A 12056-nucleotide genomic window follows, 5' to 3' on the forward strand; every position below is an offset into this window, starting at 1 on the left:
AAAATTAACACATGGAAAGAGTTTGTTAGCATATGTTTGTGCCACACTTTAAAATCATAATGAGAACAAGATAAGAGGCAAAGTCATTATCTCACTGGAGTCAGTGACAAGGTTATCGTTGACATCAAGGAAGTGATCACTTCGTCCCTTGCATATCCTGTGGGTTAGTTAGATATGTTTCTATTCTAGCATTGTTCCAACATAAACAGTGCCTTTGTTGGCTCTGGAAAAATTGCTATTCCAATGTGAATTTTCCTAAAACTGTCTCTTGAAAAATTTGAAAGTATAACATAACTTGTCTTTTTGTCCCAACTTCTCGTCTGATTTTTTCAGTGCAAGACATATTCAGATTTGACTGGGAAAGAAATGCTGAAAACAGTAGACTACTTCCATATGTGCTTTTCAAAGACACGTGCTCCTCAAGGTTTTATATTCCTGAGTGTAATCTTGATGTGGTTGTAAGTGTTTAAAATAGGTGGTATTTTGAGACATATGATCTTCTCTGTTTCCAGGTGGGCCATGCACAGGTACAGCTCATGCCTCGTTAACCACACCAACCAAAAGATCTTGTGACTCAGGTATGTGTTTTGTGGGGGTCAAGGAATTAAATTTTGCATGATATATAGCTGTATGGTTATAGCTTATTAGTCAGGGATAGTAATTGTATCTGGCAAATGCCAAACGAAAATAAATATGGTTGCTTTGCTGTCAGAAATATATATATATAAAGATCTATATGGCAGATAGTTCATCTCAGAGCCCTGTTAAACATAATTCCAGAAATATCATATATTTTCACTTAATCTTTGTAAACATAAGACATACAGAAGTAATTGGTTTTACTTAAGTATAATGATTGTAATAATGTTCTGGAAATCCTCCCCCATTTAAATGCAAGGTATCCAGTAGAGAACTGTTTGGAATACGTTTACTTTACTTTCCCTAGTCGAAGATACAGTGTAGACAGCTGATATTTGCATTGAGACTGAATTTTATCTCCTTTGGATCCTCTCAGTTACTTTATTTCTATATGGAGCATATAGATGGATAATCTCTCACAGAGGTAGTGTTATTATTGACATATTAGGTCACTTCCAGGCTGAATGTTGTGGTCTAACCTGGAGAGAGTTGGGGGGGAAAAAAGGAAAACTTGTGGGTTGAGATTAAGACAGTTTAATAGGACAGAAAAGTAAGAATAATAATGATGATGATAAGAGAATATACAAAGCAAGTGATACACAGCACAATTGCTCACCAACCATTAATCAATACACAGCTAATTCCTGACCAGTGGCCACCTCCGGCCAACTCCCCCAGTTTATACGCGGAACATGACATCGTGTAGTATGGAATAGCCCTTTTGGCCAGTTTGTGTCGGCTGTCCTGGCTGTGCCCCCTCCCAGCTTCCCCTGGCAGGGCACGAGAAGCTGAAAAGTCCTTGGCCTAGTGTGAATGCTACTGAGCAACAACTGAAACATCAGTGTGTTGTCAGCCTATTTTCAAACTGAATCCAAAACACAGCACTATAGCAGCTACTGGGAAGGAAATTAACTCTTTTATAGCCAAAATCTGGACACTGAAGTTGCTGTTTCTGCAGCAGATTTGTCATGAAGAATCATGCGAGCATTCATTCAGGCAGGCATCCATGTTGCCTGAATTGGGCCAGATCTTTTTCAGTTTTACATAGGTTAAGGGGAGGTCATATGATCCTTTCCACCGGCACTACTGTGACAAACGTTAACCTCCTGTGGAGTGGCAAATGTCCACGAAGCGGTAATGTTCTAGTAACCTGCATTTCCAAACTAATTTTTGCCTCTGTTTGCATTTTCATACCAATTGAGCTGTATTGAGTGTGCAGAAAGTAAGGATATTGCTGTTTGATTAAGGGCTTTTATTCTTTCAGGAGTTCAAGGTAAGTTTCCTCCGAGTCATTCTTCCAAAAAGTCTTTCAAGTTACCGTATGTTTGGCTGAACTATAGTCATTCCGTATATACATGTTATTAGCTTGCAGCCAATATGTGATGATGCAAGTTGGCTTGGTCTGCAGTGAAGGAAGGTTAGAGAGAAGCTACATTACCTTTTATGTGGTGCAGGTGCAGATGTGTCAAGTAATGTGGGATAATCTGTAGCAATGCTGTGAGTATTGTTTGCCAAAGAACTCTCTCAGTTTGGTACTGGAAGATACTAGATCCAGCTTCTCCAGAATAGGAAGACTGGGTTTTCTTTTCTTCATAGCCACGGAGGTGTACCTAAGCAAGATGGGACGTTTGCCGCTGTATTCATTGCAAACTAACTTGTTTTGCTCATGGTATTACTGAACTTTATTTTCTTTATATGTTAGGTGCTAGGATGTTTAACTCTGTCATTGCAGGGTAATTTAAAAGCTTTCTGTGATGCTATAGTTACTGAAAACTGAGAGTGCTGTATGAATATTTAGGAAAATGTGCTTGTGATTAGCAAAATAAGTCTACTATTTGGAGTGTGAAATGGCAACAGTAAAAGCTTCTTTGGCAGATGAACTTACTAGGCTTGTAGAAAAGTAACCATTAAATGGTTGCATAACTTTGCTCAGTAGTTCTCTTATTTTCAGTGTATGCTAATGTTTGGTCCCTACACGCTTGTATGTTGATCTTTCAGTGCGTTTAGCAAGAAAGTAAGGAGATTCTTAATTTGATGCCACAAACTTCATCTTAAGTCAACTAAACCTAATTATTTTATATTCCCTTTTTTCCTCCAGTTTGGTTTGGTTTTTTTTTTACATTATTTCCTCAGTGATCTGCATATTTTGTTTGTAGTCCTTTAGACTAATAAAGCTGTTACCAAGAGTAACAGTTTTCTTCTCTGGAGCAAGCTTTAATTTTTCTAATAAATCACTGTAGTTTCAAAGTTTGCATTTGGGAATCCAGATGAATATGGGAATTGACAAGAAACCATTGGCTACAAAATATTACCCAGAAGTGGTGTGACATATTCAGGCATAAGCAGCGGGCTGTGTAGGTGAATATTTCACACTACCTTCACTTCAGCTTAGTGTCTCTTCCTGGGAAGCTTAAGTGATACAAACAATATTTGTCAATACTGCACATCATGTATAAGCCTTTTTTCTGTAAGTGTCTAAATTTCTTCTGCTTGGAAGAACTTTGAAGGAAAAGTGTTTTGGTGGAATTCATCCGTGTATCCTCCCCCTCCCTCTTTGAGCATACTTTTTCCCTAAAATCTGCCATATTTTAGCATATGAGACAGAAAATTAGAAATTTGACCTACTCGTGTTGTATGCAGGCCCCCATCAGGAGGCATTTTAAGGAAGACATAAACCTTTCATATTTTATTAGCATTAATGTAACCATTGAAGAAAGATCAAAACAATAAATCTGCCAAGATACAGGAAAAATTCTAATACAAAAAGAAGGGATTTTACCTCATACACTTGTCGACTTACATGCTGAAGGAGCTGTTCAGATAAAAAATTTGTAGTATGATACCAAATAGTGGGGTTTTTTCCTTATTCCTCTTTGCCTGAATCATTGCTTTGGTAAAAAGTATTTCTATTCCAAAGCATGCCCATAGGACAAGGATTTTAATGAAAAGAATGAATAAAGCCTTGCGATCATTACTTTGGGTAATGCCTCAAAGGTTTTTGAGAGCAAGCAGTCTGATGATTTTGTAGGGAAAATGATGTGTGGCCTGATGTATATTTTCTTATGTATTATGATGTGCCTTAATGGTTAGGTAATGTTATGATTGATGACAGATACTCTGAGGCTTATCCTGGTCAGTGGGGCATCCAGATCCCATTTATACTGGGTGCCCGTATCATGAAAGTGCGGTACTAAGTGGCATATTACACTTCTTTTTGTGCTGTACAGCTTAAAGATGATTTAATATGCAATTCTAAACAACCAGATTTTAAAACATTTTCATGCAGCTTAAAGAAATCTGGAAAAAATGAGTGGAACTGTGTGAATTCACTCAATTAATTTTTAATTGTGCAGTAGCAAGAGTAGGAGAAGCAGGCAGATGAAATGCAGTAATGATACAATCAATGCATACATTATATCTATAAAGTCAATGAGTTTTTAAGTTTTATTTCTTAGTAGCAGTTCATGAGAAATGTGCATCTTTAATATTTTGTTCAGTTATATTGTTATATTTTATATCTGTCCTAGATGGGTGTGGTGGTATTTTTATTGTGCAAGGTTACTATATCTGTCTCATTGCTCTATGCTTCTACATTAAAATTTTAGTCTAAAAGATGTAAATAATTCTTCCACTGCTTTAGCAAAGAAGTTAAGTAGGTATGTGGTCCTTTTTTGAAGTCTGTGTTTATTGATGTTCTTATGCTAAGACCTGTGCTTGATTGTAGCGGTGCTAAAAATGGAAATGCTTTGATGCTGAACCTATACAATCGAGAGGACATTCTCTTAGGAGTTAACAAAAGGGCAGGTTGTGGAAATAGAAGCACACAGTTTTTCAGCCAGAGCCAAACCCAAGAAATCACTGTTTTTGTATGATCATTTTTTGTCAGTGTTTGTATTTGAGTAAGGACAAAAAACGTGGTACACCACTAATCGAGTTTGTTGTTTGGTTGGGTTTTTTCTTCTTAATTTCTTTGAATTGCCAAGCTCCTGACCAAAACATATACAAAATATTATTGAAGAGGATTTATAACATTAAAATAACTTTGAAGTATCTTTTCTGTTGGCTTTCCAAGGAACTTTTAAGGTGCTCTTCAGTGTTTGACTTCTGGAGGGCACTGTGTTAGGAATCAAAATTTCGTGGAGCTTTCTCGCCAACAGGAAAGTGATGATATAACAGCCTTTGGGCAGCATAATAAATCACCCAGCCCTGGCAATAACAGTGCCCATTAGGGATGCTCCTTCCCCCCCACCCCCACTCGGTTTCCAGCTGTACTAATAGAACAGCACATCAAGCAAGGCTGTAAATAAAAGTTATAACCTAATAGGTGGCCGCTGAAGTGGAACGGACAGGAGCTGAGGCATGGAGGCCTTATTACTGCTCATCAGCAATTATAAACAGGATAAAGTGTCTGGTACTTGCACTGATGCAGCAAGAGCTAATAGAGTCTGGGAGATGACACTGTACCATGATCAAATGATATATGTTGATGGGTTTTTACTATCTCATCTTATTGCCTGTTTCTGTGATGTGTTGTGTTATCTGTTCTGTGCTTCTATATCTATCTGGATGGACTGATTGGTTTCCTCTCCTGCTCAAAGATGCTTGAACACATACACTCAAACTAGCTTTTTTGCATATACACTTTGCATTAGTTACCAGTACTGGTTACTTAAGAGCCTTCTTAAACTGTTATGATTATTGTAGGTTGATATCTTCCTAACGGTAAGCATCATAATAGTCGTATCTGTAAACAAATCTAAGGACTTGCTGCAACCTTGTTAAACTTTACAAAATCACCTTAATTCATTAAAAATAATAGATACAATTGCCTGAACTATCTTTTACACCGAATTTTAGACTAAATGTGTTATAATCAGTATGGCTGGAGAATCCAAAGAGATGGGTTTGGGGTCAATATATCAAAGTCTGTTAAAAGTCAGCTGAAGCTGCGATGGTCCATGCTTGTGAGATATAAAAACTTTAGCTGTTTCTGGGAAGGTTTTTAAGAGGTTGTTATAGCACACAATAATTGGTAATATTCACAAAAAAAAAAGTCTTTCTTGATCTTTTATCTGTCACAGAGAGTCTAGCACATTTCTGTGCTAGACATCTTAATCATTCTTTACTAAACCATAGTGGAAAAAAAAAAAGCCTTTGAATTTAGCCTGTACTTGCTTTAATCTTAAAGAGAAGTTTTGCAAGCATCTTCTTAGTTCATACATTAATCACTCATGCTGTTTGCTTCTGAAGAGAATTTTCTTCTGAGCAGTGGAAAAAATATAACAATCAGAAATGAAAAGGTGTGCAGCAGCATGATAGTATGTGAAAACAGTGACTCCTATCCTTGTCTATTCAATACAGCCAGGATAAAATAAATAGATTATTTTTTTCTATTCTTTTATAGTATTAGGACAAGAATACTTATGTCTGCCTGTGTTAAAATACATTAAACTGAGATGAATGGAAGCTCATCTTTTCATAGTCACTATTTCTTTAAAATTATTTCTTTATTATTAATTTAATTATTTCTTTACAATTCATACTTGCTGGTTCTCATGTCTTCACTTTTTTTGCGTCCTTCATTAAGTGAGGAAAGTTGAAGGGACTAAAGGGATAAAAAAATGTAATGTAACTGCGGAAGGCATAAATGAATTAGAAATACTTACAGGTAATGTTTTGAAGATGTTTTTAAAATGTGCTAGTAATTCCTACCTAGGAATTACTGATTTTTCTAATCAACCTGTTGAATTCATTTATGAAAGGATTGCTGGCTTTAAGAAGTAAAGCAAAATTACTGTTATGGAATAGGAGAAGTGCATTAATATGATAATTTACATATTTATTAATATTTTTCATGATTTGCCTTCATAACTTTTTCATTGTTTATGTTCCCATGCTACAGCTTTTTTCTTCCTACTTGCATTTCTGTTCCTCCATTTAGCTATCAATGTTTGTGCATTATTCCTTCACCTAATAGTCCTGTTCTGATTATTCAAGCCAATTACGTATCATTTGTTCTGCAGCTTTAACTGTCACCAGTCACCTTTGCCCCTTCTCCCAAACCTAACCTTATGCTGCTAAAATTCATAATTTAATAATGAGAAAGTAAGTTCAAATTGACACCGGTAAAGTGTTTGAGTTTTTTTGAAAACTATTAAATTTAGCATTGTGGCTTTTTTTCTCTTCTGGCCTTCCAAAGGTTTGATCTGTATATTAGTCTAAATAAATGAAGGGGGCTAGATGCTGTTAGTCAGCTATTAAAAAAAAATATCACCCCAAACCAGATTCCCTTAACTTCCTTAAAAAATGATATCAAACTTCTACACCGCATAAATTGCCCCTGGTAATCAAGACAATGGGAATTTGGTTTTGTGCCTGCACACAATAGCAGGTGCTGTTTTTTAACGCTGTATTCTCCAAAACTGTATTAACTCAGAATCTTTTAAGAGCGCGCAAGGCTGATATGATCTCTGTGTTACTAATGCATCCTTTCTGAAGACAATAGGAAGACTTCAGGAATGGAGGAATACAGTTTTCTCGTTGTGTGGTTTCCTATTGTGTGGTATGTTAGTTTATCTGTATAAGCTACATTGTGCAGAAAGTGGGATTTGGTGTATGCTAGTGTGAATGGCAGAGTTGTATACCAATTTAAGAAGATTTTAGCTATATGGATTGCATAGGTTACATGAAACGAGCTTTTCCTCCCTTGTGAGAAGAGACTACCTCCTCTGCCCGGTACAGTAGAATTAAAAACTAATAATCATAATAGGAATGGTTGGACTCAATGATCCGATAGGTCTTTTCCAACCTGGTGCTTCTATGATTCTATAATTTTTGGATGGGAAGAGTCTCCTGGCCTGTATAACGTCCCAGCAGGTGCTAAGACACACATCTCCGTGTACATTATATTATTCTCAACTATCTGAGATCAGTACCGTGTTGACAGTTCATTCAGAGTCACATTGATGTTTTCAAGTCCAGTATCTTAATAGAGAATGTCCTTCAGGTCCTTAAAACTGTTACTCCTGCTACCTTTTTTTTATCCTCTTAAATTGCTCAAATTCGTCTTCTTTAATCCTTTTCTGTTCAGGTATGTCCTTAAACCTTCCTTTTTTGTTTTTACTTCACCAAATAACCTGCTTAAGACTTTTTTTGATGGCTTGCGAGTCCATTCCTCAGCTTTCACGTGTCTTTATCTCTTTTTACTGCTCTTGATTAAAATTTTTCATCTGTTTTCATCTCCATATCCTGAATCCCATTATGAAGAAAACCACATTCGAATTAGAACAACTTTGAGGAAAATGTGCTTAAGTCAAGATGACAGGGTGATCTCTTGAGAGGATTTCACATTGAACTGTAAGCTAGTAGGAAAATTATTTTGAATGTCAAATTAAAGGTAGGAGCAGATGATACATGAATAGTAAACACTGGCTCTGGATCAGCTCTTTTGGGAAGAGTATAGCTAGCAGAGCAAGGGAAATGTTTTTTCCCCTCGAGTTGGCACTGGAATAGATGGCCACAGAGGCTGTGAAGTCTTTGTCCTTAAACATTTTTGAACGTGAACTGGACCATGCCTTGAAAAACCTGATCCAGCTTTGATGCTTACTCAGCATCAAGTAGGAGGCTGGACTATGTGACCCCTAGAAATCCCTTCCAACCTATTATTTTTCAATGACGCTAAGAGAAAACAAATATCAACTGAGTCAGTAAAGGTATTTAGTCTAACCTCAATAGCATTCATAGTCAATAATGAAAGCTGAGGCAGGTAGGCTCTAGAAGTACAGGCTAGCATTTAGTGCCCCAGGCACTGAAGAGAAGAGCCAGGAGAGAGACTCTTGGAAAGGTGGGAGAGTTGGGATGATCAGTGCAAAGCAAGAGGCTGGGAGAACAGTCATTGCAGCAGGGTTCTCAGTAACCAGGAGCAGGATATGCAAAGTATGCTTCTTGTCTCCATTCCTGAAAAAATGTATGCTGCTGCCGTTACCACTTTCCCACCACTATTTTTCTGTGGTCTCAGTCTGTTTGGTGAGATTCTTGCCCAATACAAAATTGTATGGTTTTAAGATTATTATGTTTTAAAATTCAAATATGGCCACATCTTTGTATTAAAGTCTTAGGGAATTATAGTAAAAGATTTGTCTTTGAATTTGTTGAAGCAAAAGATTAAATACTTTATTCTTGGTGTATGTTTTGATTAAAATTAAAAAACTTTACCTTGAATATTTTTTAGTGATTTTGTGCAATGTTTAGTATTGAGAATCATCAGGATCTCTGTGATCAGTTAACTGATCTTTGACAGCAGGTACATCATTATTATTAGATAATATACATCTATTCAGCTTATTTGGTATTGTGCTCCAAACAGCTCTGAATTCCTTGTTTTGTTACCAGCATCCACCCACAGACTGCTAGAAGGTCATTCCCAAAAAAGAAAATTGAAGTTCATAACTTCAGATAAACTGCATGTCCATTAATTTAAAGAGCAAGGAAATCAGCGTTACATCATGCCTTTCCTACCTACAACCCCTTCCTAAAACTTAATAAAAATATACGTTGGAAGAGAATTGGGGTGCTTAGGGTTTGCTTTCATTTCAGTTGGCCTTGCTCAATAGCAAGACAATATGGAGAATCTCAACTGTTCTTTGTGACAACATTAACTTAAAAATCTGTGAGGAGCTCTGCTCCTGCCAGCCTGAAGAATTGAATTGATTTTACCTCAGTGTGATGCAGTCAGCACCTTGGTCTGATCTGTACAGATCAGACAACTTTCTTACTGGTACACTTGAGCAAGAGGCATAGCTTTTTATTATTTAAACTTTATCATTATTGTGCTGGAGGATGGGTTTTTTTAATAAATTCACAATAAAAAACTGGACTGAAATGTATTTTGAAATCACTTGTATTTGCTTTTTAATATTTATTTTACTATCTTAATGTAAAACATGTTCCATGCAGTGAACTAATCCATGGTCCTGTTACCGCTATTCCTTTTGATGTGAGGGTAATGCCCTGAAGGCTTCATCTGACTCTTAGTGAAGGCCTCTATTATGACTAATGATGTCAGTGAGCATCAGGCAGCTTTTAAGTACAAGTTTTCACTATTTTCCATTTAGATATTAATTTTTGTAAGGGTCTTAAAATATGTATGGGAATAATTGTAGAGTCTTTTGGAAGTATGCTGAAGTCTTAGCATACACAGGAGAAAGTGTAGCTTCCTGCAAAGTGAGAGTTTTATAAATATTTGTATGTTAACTGAATTCTCATGCAAAAAAGTTATCTCTTTTTCCTATTCCTGTTCCAAATTATTTTCCATAGCATAAACTTCAGGGACTAATTAATGAAACCAACATCTTGAAGGGAGAAGAGGCTTGAAAAAAAGCTAGGTGTAAAACAGAAAACAGTACGTGCACTGATGTATCCTCTGAGTTTCATTGATCTGTTCTACCTTTCCCTTCGTGTAGATCTGGTCTTTGGTTCAGGTTAGTGTGGATGCTTCCTAAATATCTTTTTGGGACAGTAAGAGCTGCCCAGTGAAGCAGCCTGACTTCTGATGTGTTGTGGACAGCAATCAGGTGTACAGAAATTCTCTTCTGTGCCAGCACTGGTTATTTTTTCACCACAAAAATTGCTAGAAAAGTAACACAGTCAAAATATAAACTGATTTTTTAAGCTCAGTTTTAAATAACTGAATCAAAACCAAGTGGTTTTTGAAGATAGATTAGGTGTACATTTCATAACCTACTTTCAATGCATTCTGTAAAATTTTTATCAAAATACACAATACAAGAGCTCTTAGATTTTTTTTTTTTTCCCTTAACACTAATCAGTTATAGTCTTGGAAATATACTCTCTTATTGCAAGTTTTCTGTTGCTAATGTCATCGCTGAGGTTCCATTGTTAATGACAAATAAGTTTTTTGAAAAATAAATATTGAAAATATTTTTTTTCACTGCTAGCAGGCAAGAGTTCTTTACAATTCCTCTTCTGAAATTGTATCTTACTGTTGGAAAACCCTCATTACACCATTGGGGGGAAGAGTGTACTAAGAAAAACTCAGTGTATGAATGAAAAATAACAGAGCAAGAAATTTCTATATAGAACTGGTTTTAAGCTATTACTTTGAAGAATTACCTTCCTGAATAGTGTATACCATCTGATTGATGAGGATATAGCTCAAGTGTACTACTAGGATTTTGAAGCAGAGCAGCACCGTTTATTTATGCATTCTTGAGCTGATAAGCAAATATGCAATCTTTATAGCATTATCTATTCATGTTAATCTAGTGTTAGAGAATTTCAGAAAGCACAAGGGCTCTCATTAAAGTCAGCAAAACCAAAACCATGATATTGCAGAATGCTTTTGAATTTCCCATTTTATCAAATCCAGTATAGGCTTATTTGTATGGTTTTGTACATACATATTCATGTATGTAAATACACATATTTGAATACTAGTAGGTAGTCTTCAGGTGCTGTGGAGTGGCCTAGATGTTCATGATTTGCCTTCATAACTTTTTCATCGTTTATGTTCCCACGTTACAGCTTTTTTCTTCCTTCTTGCGTTTCTGTTCCTCCATTTAGCTATCCATGTTTGTGCATTATTCCTTCACTTAATAATCCTGTTCTGATTATTCAGGCCAATTACTTATCATTTGTTCTCCAGCTTTAACTGTCACCAGTCACCTTTGCCCTTCTCCCAACCCTAACCTTATGCTGCTAAAATACATAATTTAATAATGTGAAAATTAAGTTCAAATTGACACCTGTGAAGTTTGGGTTTTTTTGAAAACTATTAAATTTAGCGTTGTGGCTTTTTTTCTCTTCTGGCCTTTCAAAGGTTTGCTCTGTATATTAGTCTAAATAAATGAAGGGGGTTAGATGCTGTTTATCAGCTATTTTAAAAAAAAAAACAACCAAAAACCCAAACCAGCTTCCCTTAACTTCTTTAAAAAATGATATCAAGCTTCTACACCGCTCCCAGTAATCAAGACAATGGGAATTCGGTTTTGTGCAGGCACACAATAGCAGTTATCATCTGTGGACAGTTTTGTTGTCTGCAGCTGTTTTTAAAGATGTTCTGCAGCTGTTTACCCTTGTGGAAAGAGATGGGCAGTGAGCAGCAGGCCAAGTGCTCAGCAGAAGCAGTCCAACCTGCTGTTTCTTTACAAACTCATCTGTTGTCGTGGGTTTCAGAGGCTTGCAGACTTGGCCTGTTGGTGTAGCTCAGGAAAGGACCCCTATTCGCCTTATCTTACAAATAAACAAGGTCCTTCTTTCAGTCAGCAGCAATGGGGGTGTCCATTGCCTTAGGAAATGTTTCAACTAATTGAAATGCCCTGTTAATCTGTCAAAGGAGCTGTACAGTACAGGTGATGGAATACATTCGAATATGTACTTGTTTGAATCAATTTGGTATA

General features: G+C 36.4%; 1 protein-coding gene across 1 annotated transcript in view; it reads left to right on the plus strand.

Annotated features, from left to right (window-relative positions):
- ZFAND3 (zinc finger AN1-type containing 3) overlaps nucleotides 1-12056 on the plus strand; it is a 149018-nt gene that overhangs the window by 102177 nt on the left and 34785 nt on the right. The window contains exon 5 of the mRNA XM_069852589.1: nucleotides 513-578. Coding sequence (XP_069708690.1) covers nucleotides 513-578 — 66 coding nt within the window. The remainder of the gene's footprint in view (nucleotides 1-512; nucleotides 579-12056) is intronic.

The sequence above is a fragment of the Phaenicophaeus curvirostris genome, chromosome 2 (assembly GCF_032191515.1).
Source record: "Phaenicophaeus curvirostris isolate KB17595 chromosome 2, BPBGC_Pcur_1.0, whole genome shotgun sequence".
Lineage (NCBI taxonomy): Eukaryota > Metazoa > Chordata > Aves > Cuculiformes > Cuculidae > Phaenicophaeus > Phaenicophaeus curvirostris.